Source organism: Macaca thibetana, chromosome 8 (assembly GCF_024542745.1).
Source record: "Macaca thibetana thibetana isolate TM-01 chromosome 8, ASM2454274v1, whole genome shotgun sequence".
Taxonomy (NCBI): domain Eukaryota; kingdom Metazoa; phylum Chordata; class Mammalia; order Primates; family Cercopithecidae; genus Macaca; species Macaca thibetana.
The window spans coordinates 92,849,520-92,871,867 of NC_065585.1; the positions used below are offsets into that span (position 1 = coordinate 92,849,520).

Consider the following 22,348-nt stretch of genomic DNA (forward strand, 5'->3'; position numbering starts at 1 on the left):
TCTGAAGTATCTGCTATCCATAAGAAAAAAATCGATGTACTTTATGTTCGTAGCTCCCACAAATTAGCCTAAATATTTGCCCTGGCATGCTTTTACTGGATCCAAGCAAACATTAAGTCATAGCCTGTTCCTCTTCCTTATTTAAAAGTGTTTTTACCTTTTTCAGCATTCTGCAGGTTACTTCCTCCTTCCTTTGTTCTCCTCTACCTTTGCCTGTTTTAAAAAGTTCTAAGTTACTGTCCAGTCAGGTCAAATACAAAATGTAAGGTCCTGTTCCAGCCAATGAAAACCAGACAGAGCAGTAAAGTGACCACATCAGGTTATAAATGACCTTGTCTCCTTTGTTTGGTGTACTCTCATGGCAAAACTGCTGGCAAGTGTACCCTTTCTACAAAAAGTAAAAAAATGACCTTGCTAAAACAATTAAGTTTATATTCAAATGCTGTTTCTTTACGGCACCAAGAAGCAAACATTTCAAAGAGGCCCAATGTTAGCGAAGTTAGTTTTGATTACTTCAGATGGCGTTCATTGGATTTCTCCATTGTGAAGTGACTCTTTTGTCCCTTTATTAATTGGTAATTTGTGGAGAGATACTTTGAGATTATGCAGATAATCCTGTTCCTCACCAAATTTTCACACACTGGTTTTAGCATCCATTGGTATTTTTCTAACACCATTATTTCTTCTATATTTATTTGTTGCCATTCTACTGTGAGAGCTTTTCCTTCTCCCCCAACTTATTTGTTCATTCATCATTTAGGTATGGACTCTCTGATTCTCATTTTATTTTATGACTATTATCATCAATCTCTATTACGTAGATTCCCAAAACGTACTCAGTTTGGCCAACAGAAGACTCTTCAAGCCAGATTCTGTATCTTTGACATCTCCTCATTTTTTTGAGGACTTCCATATTTTGTCTTAAGAAGGTGTTTCAGACTCATGTTTTCCCTGCCTGAATTTAGCAGTCAGTCATTTTCCCAAGGAACCCTAGTTTCTTTTCTTTGCCTAGGAGAACAGTATTTAGAAACCAAGATCTGGGTGCTAGGTTTTCTTATGGTTACTGGTGTGTTTCTAACATCTGCCTGTGTATTCTAGACCTTCATAAGCAAGGAAAAATATGTATATGTGTGTATTTCTGCAGTTTTCTATTTTGTGTGTGTGTGTTTGTGTGTATTTTAAAATTCACGCTGTGAGTTCTCACTGACTCCTCCATTTCCATCCGACATCATAGGATATAGTCTAGGCTATACCCCGTCTTTCCATGCTTTGTTTTCCCTCAGAAACACCGTGAAGCTGCTGAGATCTTGTTGAAAATTGGCACCTAAAATCAAAAATATTTTATGTGTATTTACTAACTGTACAAAAATCTCCTGGTTTTATCAACTCGACTAATGTTTCTTGAAATGGGAATATGTTTGTTTATGGAAGGATTAAGTAGTTTCTCTATTAAGTAATAGAAGCAACAGCTATTGAGCATGTGGTAGGCATCAAGGACTGTTGTAGACAGTTTATATGTATTACATCAGTAATGATATAATAGTGATGACACGCATGCGTGTGCGTGCGCGCGCGCGCACACACACACATACATTTTTGAGATGGTCTTGCTCTGTTACCCATGTTGGAGTGCAGTAGTGCAATCATAGCTCATTGCAGCCTTGAACTCCTGGGCACAAGTGATCCTTCTGTCTCGACTTTCCAAGTAGCTGGAACTGCAGGTATGTGCCACCATGCCTGGCTGATTTTTAAAGTTTTTTTGTAAAGATGAGGTCTCTCCACGTTGTCCAGGTTGGTCTCAAACTCTTAGGCTCCAGTTGTCCTCCCTGCTTGGCCTCCCAAAGTACTGAGATTACAGACATGAGCCATTGGTCCAAATACCCACACTATATGATGCTTTCCTTAAGTGTAATTTTTATTTATATTGAAAAGAGCACTTTCTATTAGACTGTGACTCAGAATGAACATACAACTTGATATGAAATTATGATTTGATATACTAATTTTCATTCTACAAATGATCCTTCTAAGCAGTAGCAAATGAGTTAAGTAAAATTAAGTTATATTCCTACTGATATAAATCCTATTGAATTGTGACCAGTAGAATTTTACATTTGTTGAGTGTTATGACTTCCCACCATAACCTGTATGAATTTAGTCTAGATAATAGTTACGAAATTGAATTATATAATTTATATTTGGAGGTTGAAAATAATTCATGAAATTTTTCTGTGAAGAGAGTGAATCCCTTAACAAGAATAAAAATAATAAGAAAACCTGACTTTTGTTTTCTGTAGTGGTTCACTTTTTGGTATTTCTTTCCCTTAAAATGTTCTGTAAGCTATCATAAGTTTCGGTCATATTAGTTACTGTAAGTAACTTGAATATTGAAATAAAGAAGAAATTCTTTTTAAAAGAAACATTATGTTTACTTAGTTTTAAGAAATACAAGCAAAGGATTACATTAGATCTTTTTGGCCTTGTATTCCTATTGTTGTAATATTTGAAGTAGGTTTTCTCTTTTCTGAGTATATATAACTTGCAACTAACTTGTGTCATCTTGGACAAGGCAACTGCTGAGGCTCAATTTCTTGATGAAATGGAGTGATCTCTTCTTCAGTTCTTACCTCATAAGAGAGCTCTTTAAGTTGAGTTTAGCTTCTGGAGTATGATCCTTGAATCCTCATGCTTATTATAGTTCCTGAGGCATAAACAAGTGATCAGTTTTTGTTTATTGAATGGGGAAATCATCACATGAAATCTTTTTATATAAAACACTTAAAAATTTAAATATCCAAATGCTAGGTAATGTTGTTGAGTAATTTTTTATTGAAAGCATTTTAAAGAGCATTTGAGAGCACTTGTTGAATTTAAAATGTGAAGTGTATTTTAAAATACACTGTTAATAAAGGTAATTTTACTCACTGGCTACTGTTTACGGTTTGAAGACCAATTAATATGAAATAATTCTTTATGATTTTAAATGTCTTTAGTTTTATGAATTTATTATAACCAAGTTGAAAGTAATTTTTAGGCCGGGTGCGGTGGCTCAAGCCTGTAATCCCAGCACTTTGGGAGGCCGAGATGGGCGGATCACGAAGTCAGGAGATCGAGACCATCCTGGCTAACACGGTGAAACCCCGTCTCTACTACAAAATACAAAAAAAACTAGCCGGGCGAGGTGGCGGGCGCCTGTAGTCCCAGCTACTCGGGAGGCTGAGGCAGGAGAATGGCCTGAACCCGGGAGGCGGAGCTTGCAGTGAGCTGAGATCCGGCCACTGCACTCCAGCCTGGGCGACAGAGCGAGACTCCGTCTCAAAAAAAAAAAAAAAAAAGTAATTTTTAAACAGCTTATTGAAAATATACTAACCATTTAAGAAACTGATTTTCTGGAGCAAAGACTGTCTCTGGGACCTGAAATCATTCTTTGAAATTCTTTCCCTAGTGTGCCCGTGTCTTTCTTAACTTACTGGTTCGACGGTGAAGAAGTTGTTAAATGCAGCCCTGGGGTGGGGGCGGGGGAAGTTCTGAACTGTAGTGTAAAAAACTTTCACAAGCATTTTGGTTACTCAATTTGGATGGTGTTCTTTAAGTGAGTTTTATTGACTTGTGGAATCATTGATGACAAATTAATAATTTAAAAGTTCAAGTCTTACATTGCTCTAAAGAAATAACTGAGCATTTGGGAGGCCGAGGTGGGCGGATCATGAGGTCAGGAGATCGAGATCATCTTGGCCAACATGGTGAAATCCCGTCTCTACTAAAATACAAAAAATTAGCTGGGCATGGTGGTGCATGCCTGTAATCCCAGCTACTTGGGAGGCTGAGGCTGGTGAATCGCTTGAACCCAGGAGGCGGAGGTTGCAGTGAGCTGAGATTATGCCACTACACTCAGCCTGGTGACAGAGCAAGACTCTGTCTCAAAAATAATAATAATAATAAAAAATAAAAATAAGAAATACCTAAGCCTGGGTAATTTTTAAAGAAAAAAGGTTTGTTTGGCTCATGGTTCTACAGGCTTTACAGAAAGTGGGATACTGACATCTGTTTGGCTTCTGGCGAGGCCTCAGGAAGCTTTTACTCATGCTGGAAGGTGAAGGGGGAGCAAGCAGGTTACATGGCCAAAGCAGGAGCAACAGAGAGTAGGGGGAGGTGCCGTACACTTTTAAACTACTGGATCTCCAGAGAACTCACTGTCATGAGGACAGCACCAAGACAGGAGAGATCCACTTCCAAGATCCAATCACTGCCTGCAATTGGGGATTACAATTCAACATGGGGTTTGGGCTGTGACAATATTAAAACTGTATCAGTGACCCTCCCAGCACTTTAGAGCCTATACCATTGCTATGATTTGATGATGACAGTACATTTTCAAGAATTGCTTAAACTTTCTCTGGTTCATTCAGAAAAGTAGGGATAGAATTACTTGCTCCAGTAAATGAAATTAAACTGTAGGATCATTTTTTAAGTGTGCATTGTTCTCAGGGGTCTCAGACTTTTTTTGTTGTGGTTTCTTCTTACAATATTTTTAGTAGTGCGTAAGATTTATGAATAAGATTGAAATATCCCTTTATTGTGTGGGAAATCCAGAACAAGTAATTTACTCTTTCTCAGTCTGTTTTTATTTGTACGGTGCAGGTAATACTACCCATCCTGCCTTTATTCCTGTGATACTTAAGAAATTGTATGAATTGATGTTAAAAGTGCTTTGAAAACTTATAGATAATACTTTAGCTGCTTTGTTTTATATAGCTTTTGCCAGTGTTCATCTGTAGATAAAATTAGCATTTTGGACTTTAGAAGATGCCACTTTATAAGTCCAAAAACTTTGTAGTTAACCTATGTATGTCTTTGTAAATAAGTAAATATGCTTAGATTTTTTGAAAGTTCTTAAAGGGGTCATTGAGATAATTTGATTTAATGACTTGATTTTGCAGGTGAAAAAACCAAAGCCAGAAAAGATAATGACTTAAAATCATATAGTATGACAAGGCCAGTTTTGCATTCCACAGTACATTAATATATGGAAAGAGTATATTTGGTATGAGCTCATGTTTGGTTTATTTTATGGTATATTCATGGAAGGGAACAGATACAGATCATCTGAAGTGATGAGTAGTTCCCAGTTGTGCATTTTTGCTTTGGAATATTCTTAAATTCAAATATTGTTCTTTATAAATTCCTAGCTTTTCAAATAAAATCAGCCCCACTATGAAATCCTGAACTCGGAAGAGCTGAAAATGTGTACTTTTTTAAAAATCATGTTTCCCTATTGATCTCAGTACATTCCTAAGAACTGTTGCCAGTTAATGAATATTTTGTTTAGACTTTTCCTGAATTAGAGGAGGTGAACAACTTGTTTTAAAGGTTTTTCTAGGCTGCAGCTCCCATAAGGATGTATATATATTTTAAAAAGTGTTAAGGATGGTTAGTGTAGCACTTCTGTTTCTTGAAAAATCCAGATAATGCTAACCAGTAATCCTTAAATCTGAGGCCATTATTCCCTGAGGATTAATTTTGTTAGCTCAAAGATATGTGGAACTTTGCATGTAGAGGATGTTGGTAATAGGCAGTTGTGTTTAGGGCAATACTTGTAGTAATATAGGTTTGAAAAGGTCTTATGTTCAGATGTTTGAGTAAAAGGGAGAAGAGGAAAGCCTTTGGGGACCCATAAAGTCCTATAATTTTCAAAATGATAAAATTTCAGCTAGATGAGCCTCATGTCTTGTCCTTTAAAGTTTTATATATTATTTTATCACTTCAAATATTATACGCTAAAACTGTCGTAGAACTGCCATCTACTGTTTCTCTATCTTGGAGTTCACACTGTTTCCAAGCCAAGGGGAATATGAAAATTAAAAGGATGTGGGGGAAGTTGGAAGCTACATCTGTGAATATAGGCATCTTAAAATTCGCCATGTATCAAAATGTGTAATGTGGATGCTTCCAAGAGAGCTTCTTTAAAAAAAAATTATTTGTATTATTGAATTGGAGGGGTAGGGGAAGAAGATAGTCAAGAGAATATAGAAGCAAAAATGTACTTGATGTACTTCGACTTTCCTGTAGCCATTGGGAACACTGAAATTTGGAAGGACTTTCCAGAGTAGAAAACTATAACTTTCACAGTGTTTTACACTTAGTGAACAGTTGTTTCTTAGATGTTTGCTAAGACCATGCAACTGTGATAAATAAATATAAGATGTTATTTTTCCCTTCCGTGAGTTTACAGTCTGGACAGAAAAGATATGTGGAACCAAAGAAAACTTTACAAGACAATTTTTGCTAAATTATATAACAAATGCTCTATTAGAGGTAAAAGTATTAGCCAGGGCGAAAGTTAGCTAGTGAGATGGACCTTAAACCAAAGAGGGTCGGTAAGAGGGTCGGTATCTTAGCCCAGGTAAGCTCATTCTTCCTTCTGAGACTCCCTGTGAGCGCAGAAGGGCAGCTACTCTTAATTTAGGCCCTTCAGCACAGTTGATGGCCCAGAGCATGGCAGAAGATAACTGTGTTGTCTTTTCTTCACTTTAACTTCTCTCTCGCAGTCAACTTATGTGTGAATGTAAGTATTTTTCCACAGACTTCTGTATATCCTGTCCTTGGCTGTTTTTCTTTTAGATACCTCTAACTTCAGGATTTCCATTTCCATTCTTCAGTTCCTCTTTAAGGAGGTCAGTAGGCGATACCTTTGCTAGATTTGAGAAGCAGTATTTTTTAATTTTCCCTTTCCAGTCTTCCGTGCTTAAAAATGAAAGTTTAGAACGTGCCCTTTCTGTCACAGAAATGAAAATAAGTTGATATTATTGGACAGCTATATGTTAGGAATTTTATATTCAGTGTACTATTTAATCATCACAAATTTATGATGTGGTAATTATTTTCATTTTACAGATAAGGAAACTGGAGATTAAGTAATTTGCCTGAGGCTCCATGATCAATAAATGACATCAGATGCTTCCCTGCCCTGCCACCCACAGCTGCTTCATTCTTCCTTTGAAGCTGAGAATACTAAAAGGAAAAAGAAAATATAGGAGGTTGAAAGAGAGCTGAATTGAACATCTTTTCAGCTAAAAGTTAATGAAAAGTTTAGTTTTGAATTATGCGTCAGGAGCCTCTGAGCAAATAGTTCTGTGTCAGAGGGTTTCATAGCTTCACAGGCTGGATTTGAGTAGTGTTTCAGTTATTCAAGGGTGGTGAGCTTCTCATATGATCTCGTGCCTCTTCATAGTAGTATGGTAAAGAACTAGAGCACAGTGCTAGGTGTGTAGTAGGCATATAGGAAATTGCTGCTCTATGTGTTATCACTACTTAAACAAAATTTAAGATTTGTATTCATCATTGATTATAAAGTGGATGTTCTTGGCAGCTTTTGGCAAGTGAATAGTGAACCTTAGTTTAACCATTTATTTTCTTTCATAATTCTTTATTTATATTTCATCCTATCTCTTTATCAGTCCCATCACTGAGAAAAATGTTTTCCCTGTGTAGTTGCCTCTGCACTTAAAGCAGGCTTGGTCCATGAATCCCATGACAAGAGCTTTGAGGGCATGAGGAGCCTTCTTTGTTCATGGCCACAATTTGTGTGTTTTCTTTTGGATCACCGGTGAGTGAGCTTCCCTCTAGAGCTGGGTGAGCTTAGTCCTCAGTTTTGCAGAGAAAGGAGCAGCAAAGAGCAGTTGACTGCTTCCCTCTGGATGCTAGGAGGAAAGGAAAGTGAATCAGCATTCATTTTGTTCTGCTCCCACCTTGCAACATCTGTCTGCCATTGATCTGCTTCCTACCTCCTTTAACTTGTCAGTGCGTAATGCTCCATAAGGTATCCTTAAACTGCGTAAGAGACACCATAATATTGTATGGGGCCTTTGGCAGTTCTTTCCTAAAATCAAATAGATTTAAGTCACAATTCTAAATTTTGGGATAATAGCAAGAAACGTTTGGAACACTTTGCAAATAGTTTCAGGTGTGCACATGTGAATGTACCCTTTATTTTCTCTGCAGCCCCTACCCAACACACAGCAGAGAGAAAAATACCAAGGAGTGAAATTGTGTTTTATGAGGAAACATGATGACTTCCTTCTCAAACAGACATAACTGTGTATCTGCTTAAGTTTTTCAGCCTTTTATTATGTTCTTACACTTGATCTTTTTCTATAATTTACCTTTTTCTTCTTTCTCTCAAATTCCTTATTTTGCTTTTATTGTTTAGTGCAGGACTTGAACTCTCCTAAAATTGTTTCTTCTTTGTGGAAAAGAAAATGGCAGGAGTGAGGCAGTAAAAATTGTGACCAAAGTAACAGAAATGCAAGGCATGGACAGCAGCCATTACTAGATAACTAAAACTTGATTATATTCAAGTGCAGATTTGACCAATGCTAAAATAGCATGGAAATTAGAGGTCTGAGGGACCTTAGGAGCTGCAGAATATAGCTTTTTTATTTCACAGGTGAGGAAATGACATTTTGGGGATTTGGCCAGATCAGTACAGCAAAGTTATCTATGAAACCATGGCTAGACCTTGGTCTCTTGACTTGCATTTGACTTTTCCATGATTGAGATGAGATTATCTTAGAAGTAACAAATGGCAGACACTGATGACCTAATGCTACGCTGGCTTTTTATTAGTGTTTATTTTACTTTCATAAAAAATATTGTACATTTCAAGTTAGGATTATTATTGAATTACCACAATATTCACTACAGACTTTGATTTACGAGCTTCTCAAGTGTACATCAATTATAATCAATTCTAATATTGATTATATTGATTATTCATAGTCTAACATTGGGGGATTGGTTGCATCCTGCTATATCCATGTGGTAGAATATCATACTTCTGGATTTGGAAAGAGTGTCTCATGGTATTAGGAAGTGCTTAAGGTTTATTAAATGAAAGTCCTGAACAATATATACAGTATAATACCAGTCATGTGTTTAAAAAAATGAAGTATATGATTGCTTAAAAGTTAATAATGACAGTGGTTCTTTGAATGCTAGCATTACGAAAATTTTAATTTTACTTTATTTTCATGTTTTCTGCAAAGGCACATTGTAATCAAATCAGTGAGTATTATACAAATGTAATTTATAATTCAGTTTCTACATTCAGCAATAATGTATGTGGTAAGAAGAGCTGTATCTGTGAAACTCTTTGGTGTGGTTTAAGTTATTATTTATGTAATAATCTTCTCTTTCTGTATCTTTATTTTTCTGCCCTAGACTGTCTTATTAATGTATTTTTATTCCTTAGGAAACTCTCCGTATAGCTTTATTATACTTCATCGGTGCTCTCTCTATAACCCCTTTAATTTTACCTTTACTCACCAATTTTGTTCAAATAATACATGTAATATAATTTGTAAAGATACTGCAAGCCTTGATGCCAAAGCCTAGCAATCCCTGGCTTCACCTGTTTTCACCCTCAGGCTCACATTCCAGAAGGAACTTAACACATATAGCCATTTTGTAGGGTATTTAACGTACACATTGCTAACCAAGATGCTGCTTTTCCTTTTTATTCATTACTTTTGGACAGCATTTATATTCTGTCGTCATAGATGAGGTTTTAGCTCCCATGCCACTCCTTTCCTCTCTCACTCAGTGTGATTAAATGAGTATTAAAACTAAATAAGCAATTATGTTTATAGTATTTTGACTATATAAACAGTGTGTCATTCTCCCACACCCCCCACACCAAGTAATGTAATTCTCTTTATAATTTTGGTTTTTCCTTAAAATCCTATTTAATTTTTAATTAGCAAGTAATAATTGTATATTTATGGGTTGCAATTTGATGTTTCAATATGTTTACAATGTGGAATGATTAAATCAGGCCAATTAAAAAATTTGCTTTACCAAGCTGTCATTTTGTATGGTGAAAACATTTACAATTTACTGTTTCAGCAATTTTGAGATAACACAGTACATTTTTATTATAGTCACCATTCTGTAAAGTTTAGTAAAGCATATTTCTCTTGTCTAGCAGAAACTTTGTGCCCTTTGATCAGCATTTCCCCTTTCCCCCATCTACCCTCCTGCCCCAGCCTCTGGTAATCATCATTTCACGCTCTACTTTTATAAGTTCAAGCATTTTAGGTTCCACGTATGAGTGAGATCATGTGGTGTTTGACTTTCCATGCCTGTCTTATGTCTTAGTATGTCTTATGACTTCGTATAATGTCTTCCAGGTTCATACATGTTATTGCAAATGACAGAATTACCCTCCTTTTAAAGGCTGAATAGTAATCCATTTATATATATAAGTGGATTTTACATATATATAATAAGGTAAATCTATATTTACCTTTTTCTTTTTCTCAAATTCCTATATATATAAACATATACATACACACACATACACACACACCATTTTCTTTACCCATTTCTCTGATGATGGACACCTAGCCTGCTTACATATCTTGGCTATTGTGAATAATGCTGCAGTGAACATGGGAATGCAGATATATCTTTGACATACTGATTTCAGTCTTTTCGGATATAGACTCAGAAGTGGGATTACTGACTGGATCATAGGATAATTCTGATTTTAGTGTTCTGAGGAGCCTTACTGTTTTTTGTAACAGCAGTATTAATTTACATTTCCACCAGCAGTTCACAAGAGTTCTCTTTTCTCTACAACCTTACCAATACTTGTTATCTTTTGTCTTTTTGATAATAGCCATTCTGACAGGTATAAAGTAATATCTCATTGTGGTTTTAATTTGCATTTCTGCGATGACCAGTTTTTCATGTGTGTTGGCTGTTTATATGTCTTCTTTTGATAATTGTTTATTAGGTCTTTTGTTTGTTTTTTGATTGGCATATTTGTTTTCTTGCTATTCAGTTGAGTTCATTTTATATTTTGGATCTTAATCCCTTGTCAGATGTATGGTTTGCAATCCTTTATGAGATGTATGGATGGATGGTTTGTGGGGTTTTTTTTTTTTTTTTTAGTTACTATATGTGTTATCACTTCACTTTACTGCTTGTAAACAATTAATAAAGCTTTACTGTACAGAAGCTTTCTAGTTTGATATAGTGCCATTTGTTTATTTTTGCTTTTGTTGCCTGTGCTTTTGGGATCATATCCAAGAAATCTTTGCCCAGACCAATGTAATGGAGCATTTCCCCTATGTTTTCTTCTAATAGTTATATAGTTTCAGGTCTTATATGTAAATCTTTAATCTGTTTTGAGTTGATTTTTGTATGTGGTGTGAGATAAGGATTCAATTTCATTCTTCTTCTTGTGGATACCTGATTTTTCCAGCAGCACTTATTGAAGAGACTGTGCTTTCTTCATTGTGTGTTCTTGGTATCTTTGTTGAAAATCAGTTGACCAGAAATGTGTGGAGTTTATTTCTGGTCTCTCCATCTACTTTGGTTGGTCATTGTGTCTGTTTTTATGTCAGTACCATGCTGCTTTGATTACTATAGCTTTGTAATAGATTTTGAAGCCAGATAATGTGAGGCCTCTAGTTTTCTTCTTTTTGCCTATATGATTCTATACAAATTTTAGAATTGTTTCCTATTTTTGTGAAAAATGTCATTGGAATTTTAATATGGATTACGTTGAATCTGTAAACCACTGTTGGCAGTACGGACATCTTAACTATTATTTATGTGAGTCCATGAACATGGTATACCTTTCCATTTATTTGTGTTGTTTACAATTTTCTTTCAATATTTAATAGTGTTTAGTATACAAATCTTTTACCTCCTGGATTAAAGTTTACTTTTAGGTATTTTTTTTTTTTTTTTGATGTTGTGAATGGAATTGATTTTGTTGTTAGTGTAAAGAAATGCTACTGACTTTTGTATGTTGATTTTGTAGCCTGCAACTTTACTGATTTGTTTAGCAGTTCTAATAGTTTTTTGGTGGGTCTTTACAATTTTCTGCATGTAAGATTATATTATCAATTAACAGAGGTATTTTCAATTCTTGCTTTCCTATTTAGATGCCTTTTATTTTTTTTCTTGTGTAATTGTTCCAGCTCGAACTTTGTTCTGTGTTGAATAGAAGTAGTAAGAATAGAAATCCTTATTCCTGATCATGGAAAACCTTTCAACTTTTCATCACTGAGTATGTTTGTTGTGGAATTTTCATATACAGCCTTTATTATGTTGAGATATCTTCCCTCTGTGTCTAATTTATTGAGAGTTTTTATTATGAAAGGATACTGAGTTTTGTTAACTACTTTTTCTGCATCTATTGAAATGATCATAGGGTTTTTGTCCTCATTTTGTTAATAGGGTACATCCATCACATTATTGATTTGTGTATATTCAACAATCCTTGTATTCTAGGGATCAGTCTCACTTGGTGGTGAGTGATCCTTTTAATGTTCTGTTGAATTTCGTTTGCTAGTATTTTATTGAAGATTTTTGCAGATATGTTCATCAGGGATATTAGCCTGTTATTTTCTTTTCTTGTAGTGTCTTTGTCTAGCTTCGGTATCAGAGCAATACTGGAGTCGTAAGTGGAGTTTGTAGGTATTCTCTTCACTTTGATTTTTTGGAAGGATTTGAAAAGGAATTGGTATTAGTTCTTTAAATGTTTGGTGTAATTCCACCTTGAGGCATCTGGTGCTGAGTTTTTCTTTAATGGAGATTTCCTAATTACTGATTCAGTCTTCTAGCTTGTTATTGGTCTGTTCAGATTTTCTATTCCTTCTTGATTCAACTTTGGTAGGGTGTACATTTCCAGGAATTTATTCTAGGTTATCCAATTTGTTGGTGGATAATTGTTCATAATCTCTTTGACCCTTTGTACTTCTGTGGTATCTTCTGAGTTGTGGTATCTCCTCTTTCATTTCTGACTTTATTGTTAGAGCCTTCTTTTTTTGTTAGTTTGCTAAAGGTTTATTGATTTTGTTTATCTTTTTAAAGAACCAACTCTTAGTTTTACTGATCTTTTCTGTTTTCTTTCTGCTCTCTATTTTATCTATTTCTGTTCTGGATCTTATTTCATTCTTTCTGCTAATTGGGGTTTAACTGGTTCTTTTTTCTCTAGTTTCTTGAATTTTTTTGAAATCTTTACTCTCTTTTGATATAGGCATTTATTGCTGTGAACTTCCCTTTTACAACTGCTTTTGATGCATCTCATAAGTTATGGTATGTTGCGTTTCCATTTTCATTTGTCTCAAGATATCTTTATTTTCTTTTTAAATTTATTTGACCAGTTGGTTTTTCAGGAGCATATTGTTTATTTCTGTGTGTGTGTGAATGTCCCGAAAGTCCTTCTGTTACTGGTTTCTGGTTTCATTCCATTACGAGTAGAAAAGATATTTGGTATAATTTCGATCTTAGATTCATAGAAACTTATTTTGTAGACAAACATATAATATATCCTGGGGAATACTCATTCCAGTTGCTGTTGGATAGAATGTTCTATATATGTCTGTTAGGTCCATTTGGTCTAAAGCGTTGTTCAAGTCCACTGTTTCTGTCTGTATGATATATCCATTGTTGAACATGGAGTTTGAAGTCCTCTGCTATTATTGTGTTGCAGTTGATCTCATCCTTCAGATCTATTAATATTTGCTTTATATATTTAGGTGCTCCTATTTAAAATTGTTCTATTCTCTTGAACAAGACATAAAATAATGTCCTTCTTTGCGTCTTTGTCTCTTTTTACAGTTTTTGACCTAAAGTCTATTCTGTCTGATGGAAGTATAGTCATTCCTGCTCTCTTTTGGTTATCATTTTTCATCCCTTTATTCTCAGTCTGTGTGTGTCCTAAGGCTAAAGTGAGTCTTTTGTAGGCAGCATATTATTGGATCTTGCTTTTCTAATCCGTTCTTCAGTCATTGTTTTTAAAAATCCATGCAGTCATTTGAGTGGAATTTTTTTTTTTTTTTTTTTTTTTTTGGAGAAGGAATCTCACTCTTTCGCCCAGACTGGAGTGCAGTGGTGCAAACTCGGCTCACTGCAACCTCTGCCTCCCAAGTTCAAGCAATTCTCCTGGCTCAGCCTTCCGAGTAGCTGAGACTACAGCTGTGTGCCACCACACCCAGCTAATTTTTTTTTATGTGTGTGTGTTTAGTAGAGACAGAGTTTGACCATGTTGGCCAGGCTGGTCTTGACCTCAAGTGATCTGCCCACCTTAACCTCCCAAAGTGCTGGGATTACAGGCGTGAGCCACCGCATCTGGCTACTTTTTGTATTTTTAGTAGAGACAGGATTTTGCCATACTGGCCAGACTGGTCTCGAACTTCTGCCTCAAGTGATCCGCCTGCCCACCTTAACCTCCCAAAGTGCTGGCATTATAGGTGTGACCCACCGTGCCTGGCCTGGCTTATAGTAATTTTTAACGAGCTGCAAATACACTCAGTACAGTATCTGTCAGTAAATGGCGGTAGTTCTTATTTATTTCATTCTTCTTCTTGCCTTTTTCTCACCAAAAATGTGAGCTGTGTAGTAAAGACCATATTTGATTGTTTTGCTATGATAATTTTGAATTGAATGGAATTCAGAAGGACCTAAACAGGATCAGATCCTTCTTCTTAAGCCCTAGAGCCCACTCAAAGGGAATCATTTTTCTAGTAAATTGTGGCATATACAGTACAGCAATTTGCCAAATATCTGTGTCTCAGAATTGTTCTTACGAAATCCTTAGGCAGATGCCTCACTGGATGCTGACAAAGACTATCTCCTAGTGTAATATAACCATTTTTTCTTTTACCTTAGGAAAAGATTCACTCTGAGTGCCAGATGAAAAAGTTGACTTGTGCTTAAAGGCCATGTTATTTAAAAAAAAAAAAAAAAAAAAAAAAAAAAAAAAGTCTTGAAATGCTATAGTTGGACTCAGCAAGTCGAGATGCCACAGCCAAGACTTGTTGAAGGAATAGGGAATTGACATCTCCCATTGCACTACATTCTACAAAATATATTCATTGAGGAGATGGGTGCTGTAAGCCCTTATACTTAACGTATTTCTGAGGATTGAAGGTGCTAGAGCCAGCCAACTTGTTATGAGTGAGTTTGAATGAATTAAATGTGAATTCACAGTATTTCCTCTACTCCAAAAGTTCTTGAGGCAATTGTAGGAAAGGACAAAGCGGACACAAAGACAATATGATAGGCTGTACTGGGGGAGCTGCCCCAGTGGTGCCAGGGGCCTGAGGACCCTAGGGATACTTGAGACCCTAATTGGTATACTTCTTTAGGGTCGAGAGTTGGAGTACAGCCTTGCCAGAGTTAACTGTCATAACTCTTGTTACTGGCCATGGGTATTTCATTTCACATGTTCTCCTCTACTGATTTATTAATTCAGAAATTGATACATTAACTTACTAGCAATAGTTGAATAAAACTTAAATTGTATATTCAGTATTATGTTTTGAAATGTTTTAAGTTTTCTCAAATTGCACTTAGATGCATTCAGATGCTGAGTTTAATCTCTTAAGTTCAGAGTGTGTGTGTGTGTGTGTGTGTGTGTGTATGTGTATAAAACATATGTTCTAGTGCTTGGACTATTGAAGTTGTTAATAAAATTTGTGGTTTCTATCACAACAAGGTTTGCTAAACAAAACTATCAGAGAGCACACAAGTGTGTTAATAAACATGAGTCTGGGGTTTGTGTATTTTGCATTTTATGTTCAGTGTTTCGAGTAATACGTTGTTCTGTGTGTTAACATTTTAAATTTATGTAGTGCATTTTCAAATTGTTTTTAAGTTCAGGAATTTAAAATCAATTTTTAAAATTAATCTATACTATACTATACTATACTATACTATACTATACTATACTATACTGTAAAGAAGCCAGTGTGGCTCAGTGATTAAGACCATGGAGGAGGTCGGGCGTTGTGGCTCATGCCTGTTATCCCAGCACTTTGTGAGGCCAGTGCAGATGGATCTTTTGAGCTCAGGGGTTTGAGACTATTTTGGGCAACATGGTGAAACCCCATCTCTACAAAAAAATACAAAAATTAGTTGAGCGTGGTGGCATGCACCTGTGATCCCAGATACTTGGGAGGCTGAGGTGGGAGGATTACTTGAGCCCGGGAGGGGATGAGCCAAGATCATGCCATTGCACTCCAGCCTGGTTGACAGAGTGAGATCCTATCTTGAAAAAAAAAAAAAAAAAAGGCATGGTTTCTGACTTTAAAGACCTGAGATCAAGTCTTGACAGTGTCACTTTGCAGAGTAGTGCTGTCCAATATGGTAGCCACTAGCTACAAGTAGCTATTAAGCACTTAAAATATAGGTAGGTTGACTAATGGAATTTTAAATTGTATTTAATTTTTATTAATTTAGATCTAGGTAGCCATGTGTAACTAGTGGCCACCATAATGGGCTTCACGGTACTAGGTGACTTACTTGACTTCTTTGTGTTCCAGTTTTTCCATCTGTACAGTTGAGATCATATAAGTTACCTTTTGTGGTTACTATATGGATTAAATAAAGTAATATAGTTAAGAAGGAGTTTAGCACTATGCCTGGAGCAGAATATTTCCATGAGAAATGGTAGTTAATTATAATGACATACATTTAATAAACGAGTTATTTTGCTTTTGAGCATTAATTTAAACCTGTTTATTTTTGTTCTTCCCTTCCAGGATTAATTTATTTTTGGAAATCAAGTGCAATATTGGAAGCCATTTCTACTAATTTTATTTCATTTTTAAATTTATGATTTGATTTGAATACTATCATGGGAGGAGCTGTGAGTGCTGGGGAAGATAATGATGACTTAATTGATAATTTAAAAGAAGCTCAGTATATTCGTACTGAAAGAGTGGAGCAAGCCTTCAGAGCGATTGATCGTGGAGATTACTATTTGGAAGGCTACAGAGACAATGCTTACAAAGACTTAGCCTGGAAGCATGGAAACATCCACTTGTCAGCACCTTGCATTTATTCTGAAGTTATGGAAGCATTGAAACTTCAACCAGGATTGTCTTTTCTTAACCTGGGAAGTGGAACCGGATATTTAAGTACAATGGTGGGCTTAATTTTAGGTAATTTTATTTTTGTAAAATTCTATTTTAAAAAATAAGCCTATTTTGTATTATGGTTTATGATTTATAGGAGTTGTAACTTTGTATACAGTATGTTTGAATGTGTATACTCAATGTAGGTATCTTCCTTACTTAGATGTGAAAACACAAAGTAGTAGTAATCTTTTTTCATTCCCAGTCCTTACCCTGATAGTTCCCACGTGTAATCCTCAACTTACAGTAGCTCTGGGAACTGACTGTTCTCTGTTAGTCATTGTCTGTACTTCAAGTCAAGCGCTGGTAGGCAGGAAACTCAGGAGTAATATTTAATCTATTTCAGGTAGAGTGTTCTGTCTTCTGGCATATAAAGTTTGATGGTTATCTAAGAGCATTGTGCCAGGTTTTTGTTAGAGAGACAGGAGAATGTGGGATATATAAGATGTAGCACTATCAGAGTAAAGCAAGGGATTGGAGAAAAATAGAGAAGAAAGAAGTATATGTTCATTAAGCTTTCAGCAAACTTTTCGAGTGTTTGCTCTGCCAAGCGTTGTTCCTGGCATGTACATATGGCAGTGATCAAAAGGGACTAAGATTTCTGCCCTCAAAGAGCTTACTGGGTGTTAAATGCTAGGTATTGTTTAAAGCAGTGTGTGTGTATTAGCTCATTCCGTGTTCCTAATACTCCTTTGAAGTACAGACTATTATTAATCCTTTTATATGGGCAAGTAAACAAAGGCACAGGGAGGTTAAATAACTTGCCTGAAAGTCACATATTTAGGAAGTGACAACTGGATAGTATGGAATATAGGTGGAAGACACATGGGTGGAGGAAGATCTGCTGTAAGACATTATGTTGGATGGAGGATGACCAACTATGAAGTTTACCAAGCCATTTAGTTCAGCTGCTGTATTCACTGGCTGCTACTGTGTGGCATATGTTAAAATAGAGCATTATTTGAGGGGGTGGGTGGGGTGTGAGAAGACATAAGAAAATCAACAGCCTTCATGTAGTCTGATAGGTACTATAGTTGAGGTATATCCCTAAATTAATAAGGATGAGAATGTGGTGTAAAATTCACTCTAAAGTGATGGGGAATCATTGAAGAATTTTAAATAGAGAATGACATATCCTCTAGTAGGGTGACTATGTTCCAGTATGCTGGGACAGTCCTACTTTATCTCTGTTTTCCTATTGTCAGTATTAATAGTGTCCTTTTATTCCTCTAAGTGTCTGAGTTTGGACAATAAATGATGTGGTCACATTATGACTTTTAACGTATAGTCAGGTCTGAAATTTCCTCTGTACACACTAGCTAGTTCCTTACTCTGTTAGTCATGGGACCTCCCATCTGTTTCATTTAAAAGAGTGGGGGTGGAAGCCTTTCATTCTGCAACTGAATTAGTTCCTAATGTATAAGAACTGCTCAAAGGTGATAGGAAATTATTAATTTTCATCGATAAAGAGAAATTTAGAAGCTTGCATTTAAATTTGGCCCTCCTCCCTGTCCTGAGACAGGAATTTCTTAACAGGTTGGAACTTCCAGATGTCTGTCACTTCTATCACCAGTTTTCTTTGAAAAAGGAATCTATAGGGTTTGAGACAGTCTGCAAAATCTAAAGGTGAGAGTAGGGAGAGCTGCTTCTTTAAAAAAAAATGGGAATTGCTATCCTTGAACATTTCTTAACCAGCTCTGGCAACTCTGGGCTGGAGTCCAAGCCTTATACCATGTTTGGCCAGCCTGAAAGTGCCTGTTTATTCTGTCTTCCACTTCTCTAGTATATGCCAACTGGCTCATGCTGAGGGAGGTCAATCTAGCCAAACTTGGGATGGGGGAGGTATGCATCATAATTTGCAATCTTGCCAGCAATGAGGTTGCCTTCTTAGACTCATTGCCTAGTCCCAGGCTCCAAGAGATTAGATGTCTGTGGCCAGATGGCACTGTAGGCAGATGTCAAACTTGTTGTATCATGAATGTCTTTTAATCCATGACATGGGCAGTGTGGGGAAAGGGACCACTGGTGTAAATGATCTGCAATGCGCTAGATGGTTTCCTCCTGTTACAAGGCTCTAGGGAATCATGGATCTTACATATATGGCAGTGGCTCCTGGATACTATTCCAGGATTTATCTTCATGTGATCCTGCTAAGTTAAGACCAAGATATAGTTGTTCTCGTTTTGATTAAGAATATTCCTTTGGTGAGAAAGATTAAAGAAGGAGAAGCAGAAACAACAGTCTGTAAAACTATGATTACAGCTAATAAGTCTTAAATTCACCAGGCTTCTAAGGAAGCTTTATCTTTTTTACCCTGCTTTCTATTTTTAGTTTGTGTATTGTGTGTGTTTTATGTCATGGAGGGGAAGGTATACATCCGTAAAAATCACTTAGAACTAGATCCAGAGGAGCATGCTCATGTGCTCCCTGTGATTATCTGAGTGTAGTGAATCAAATTTGGCTCCACTGCTTCACAGCCACCTTATTAACAGAAGTTCTTTATTTAAAACAAAAAAACTATAACACTATGGCTCAGCCATTTTTCTTTTCCACTAACAAGATGGGGATAACGGGTGCTCCCCATAGACAGTGGGTCCTATGGGTAGTACATATTTAGTAGTAAACTCTGGAGGAGTCCCGGCCGAAGTAGGGAGAGTGGGGCATCTGTGATTTGGTAACACAGTTAAGGAAGATACCCCTTGCGGAATTTCCACTTCATTCCAGAAACACAAATCCAGAAACACAAATTCAGTGAGACTAAGTTAGGTTTTTCTTTTATCATTAATTTATTCATTTATTTTTCGGCAGTGTCGCAGTCTCTTGCACAGGCTGGAGTGTGGCGACACGGTCTTGGCTCACTGCAGTCTCGACCTCCTGGGCTCAAGTGATTCTCCTGCCTCAGCCTCCTGAGTAGCTGGGAGTACCAATACGCATGGTTAATTTTTGTACTGGGTTTTCCTTAGAAAATTTCTTATGATTAAAGCACACTTTAGGGAATTATTCATAAATTTACTTTTATTGAAGACAACGGAGAATAGATCACTCCAACTCCTGAGATGTGTCATTGAGACATGTTTTTGAATTTCAAATTGAAGGTAATTCTTCATGTCCTGCTTGCTTCTCCTTAAATATTTTCCCTGAACTAAGGGTTTTCATAAAGATCTAGTACTTAATTGATTCTCCTCTCAGTACTGTCTTTTCATTCTCAGGGAATTCCATTGAAAAATAGGATGCAAAAAAAGCAGCCTCCCACGTCCTATATTTTACCTCTGCTTTCCATAACTGAATTGAGTATCAGAACCGCGAAGGCAAGTTATTATGATAAACTCTTTGTGATTCAGGTAGGGATTCTCAATCCTGATCCTTTTTACTTAGGGATTCATTTTCATATTCTTGTATAATCCATACTATAAAAATTCTAGGTATCTTATAAAACATATACAGATTCATCCCACCTAATGACTTTCTCTTAGTCTCTTGCCTAGTTCCCTAATTATTAGGATTGATTTTGGGGAGACTGCCAGTGTCATCCAGCACTATAGATGCCACTACCTTGCTGCTACAACATTCTTTCCTAAAGGTGACAGTTGGTAAGCAGGAAACTTACTGCAGTTGCCATGTTATTCAAAAGCATTAGTTAAGCTATCTGCTGCCATCATGTTTGACCTCTACACTCTTTCACTCTTTGTCATGGGATGTTAGGTGGTCCTTATTCAGCTAACCTATATCGCCTTTGACCTCAGCGCTTGTGCTTTCTCTCTTTTGCCTGCATGCTTATGCATATTCTCTCGCTCCCTCTGCCTCTAATGAGGTATAATTCACATACCATCAAGTTTACTCGTTTAAGAGTACAATTCAATGATTTTTAGTTAAGTTTGCTGAGTTGTGCAGACATTACCACAATACAGTTTGAGGATACTTCCAATGTGCTGAAAAGATTATTCCCCATGCCTAGTTGCATCCACTCCCAGTACTCAGCCAGTCCCTGACAACCAGTTACCTACTTTCTGTCTCTATAGATTTGTCCTTTCTGGACATTTCATATAAATGAAATCATACAATGTATGGTGTTCTGAATCCAGCTTCTTTCACTTAGCATTACATTTTCAGGGTTCATCCATGCTGTAGCATGTCTGAGTACTTTATTCCTTTTTGTGGCTGAATGCTGTTTCATCATGTAGATACACACTACATTTTGTTTATCCATTCACCAGTTAATAGACATTTGAGTTACTAGTTTTTGGCCATTATGCATAATGCCATTATGAACATTTAGGTACAAATCTTTGTGTGGATATACGTTTTCATTTCTCTTAGGTAGATTCTTAAAAGAGTAGAATTGCTAACCTGTATGGTAAATTTATGTTTTTAAGAGACCAACAAAGCGTTTTCCAGAGTGGCTGCACCATTTTACATTCCCACCAACGTTATATGAGGTTCTAGTTTCTTGACATCCTCACTAATACTTGTTACTTCGTTTTTTAAAGAACGATGTTAGTTGATATAAAGTAGCATTTCATTGTGGTTTTAATTTGCTCTTCCCTAATCACTAATGATATGGAATAGCTGTTCATATGCTTATGGGCCATTTGTATATTTTTTTGGTGACATGACTAGTCAAATCTTTTCCTATTTGTTAATTGGGTTGTTGATTATTGAATTGTAAGTATTCTTTATATATATTTTGGATATAAGTCTTTATCACAAATAGAATTTTCAAATGTTTTTTCATGCTCTTTTAAGTGCCTCTTAAAGAATGTTCTTTATTAACTTACTTTAAGCTGAAAAATTAGGGAGATCCAGGATGGTCAGTTCCCCCATTCCTCACCTCTCATTCTTCTTGGTAAGATAAAACACATTTTGGGCTGGGCGTGGTGGCTCACATCTGTAATCCCAGCCCTTTGGGAGGCCGAGGTGGGTGGATCACAAGGTCAGGAGATCGAGACCATCCTGGCTAACACGGTGAAACCCTGCCTCTACTAATAAAAAAAAAAAAAAATTAACCGGGCGTGGTGGCAGGCACCTGTAGTCGCAGCTACTTGGGAGGCTGAGGCAGGAGAACGGCGTGAACTCGAGAGGCGGAGCTTGCAGTGGGCCGAGATCGCGCCACTGCGCTCCAGCCTGGGCTACAGGGTAAGACTCTGTCTCAAAAACAACAAAAAACACATTCTGCAGGTATCAGGGTTTCTCTATAAGATATACTCTGTTTTATGCATCAAAACAAACCTCAGCTTTTCCTCTATACTGTTAACGCTTTTTCTTTTTTTTTTTAAAGGAAATCTTTTTGTTTTTTGAGACAGAGTCTCACCCTGTTGCCCAGGCTGGAGTGCAGTGATGTGATCTCAGTTCACTGCAGCATCTGCCTCCCTGGTTCAGTTGATTCTTATGTCTCAGCCTCCTGAGTAGTTAGTACT

At 36.5% G+C, this 22,348-nt stretch overlaps 1 protein-coding gene across 2 annotated transcripts in view; it reads left to right on the plus strand.

The window, feature by feature from the left end:
- Nucleotides 1-22,348, plus strand: part of PCMTD1 (protein-L-isoaspartate (D-aspartate) O-methyltransferase domain containing 1) — an 81,359-nt gene that overhangs the window by 21,880 nt on the left and 37,131 nt on the right. The window contains exon 2 of one of the 2 annotated variants that reach the window (XM_050801796.1): nt 16,560-16,961. The exons of the other annotated variant lie outside the window; for it this stretch is intronic. Coding sequence (XP_050657753.1) covers nt 16,655-16,961 — 307 coding nt within the window. The 5' untranslated portion in view covers nt 16,560-16,654. The remainder of the gene's footprint in view (nt 1-16,559; nt 16,962-22,348) is intronic. 2 annotated transcript variants of the gene reach the window in all.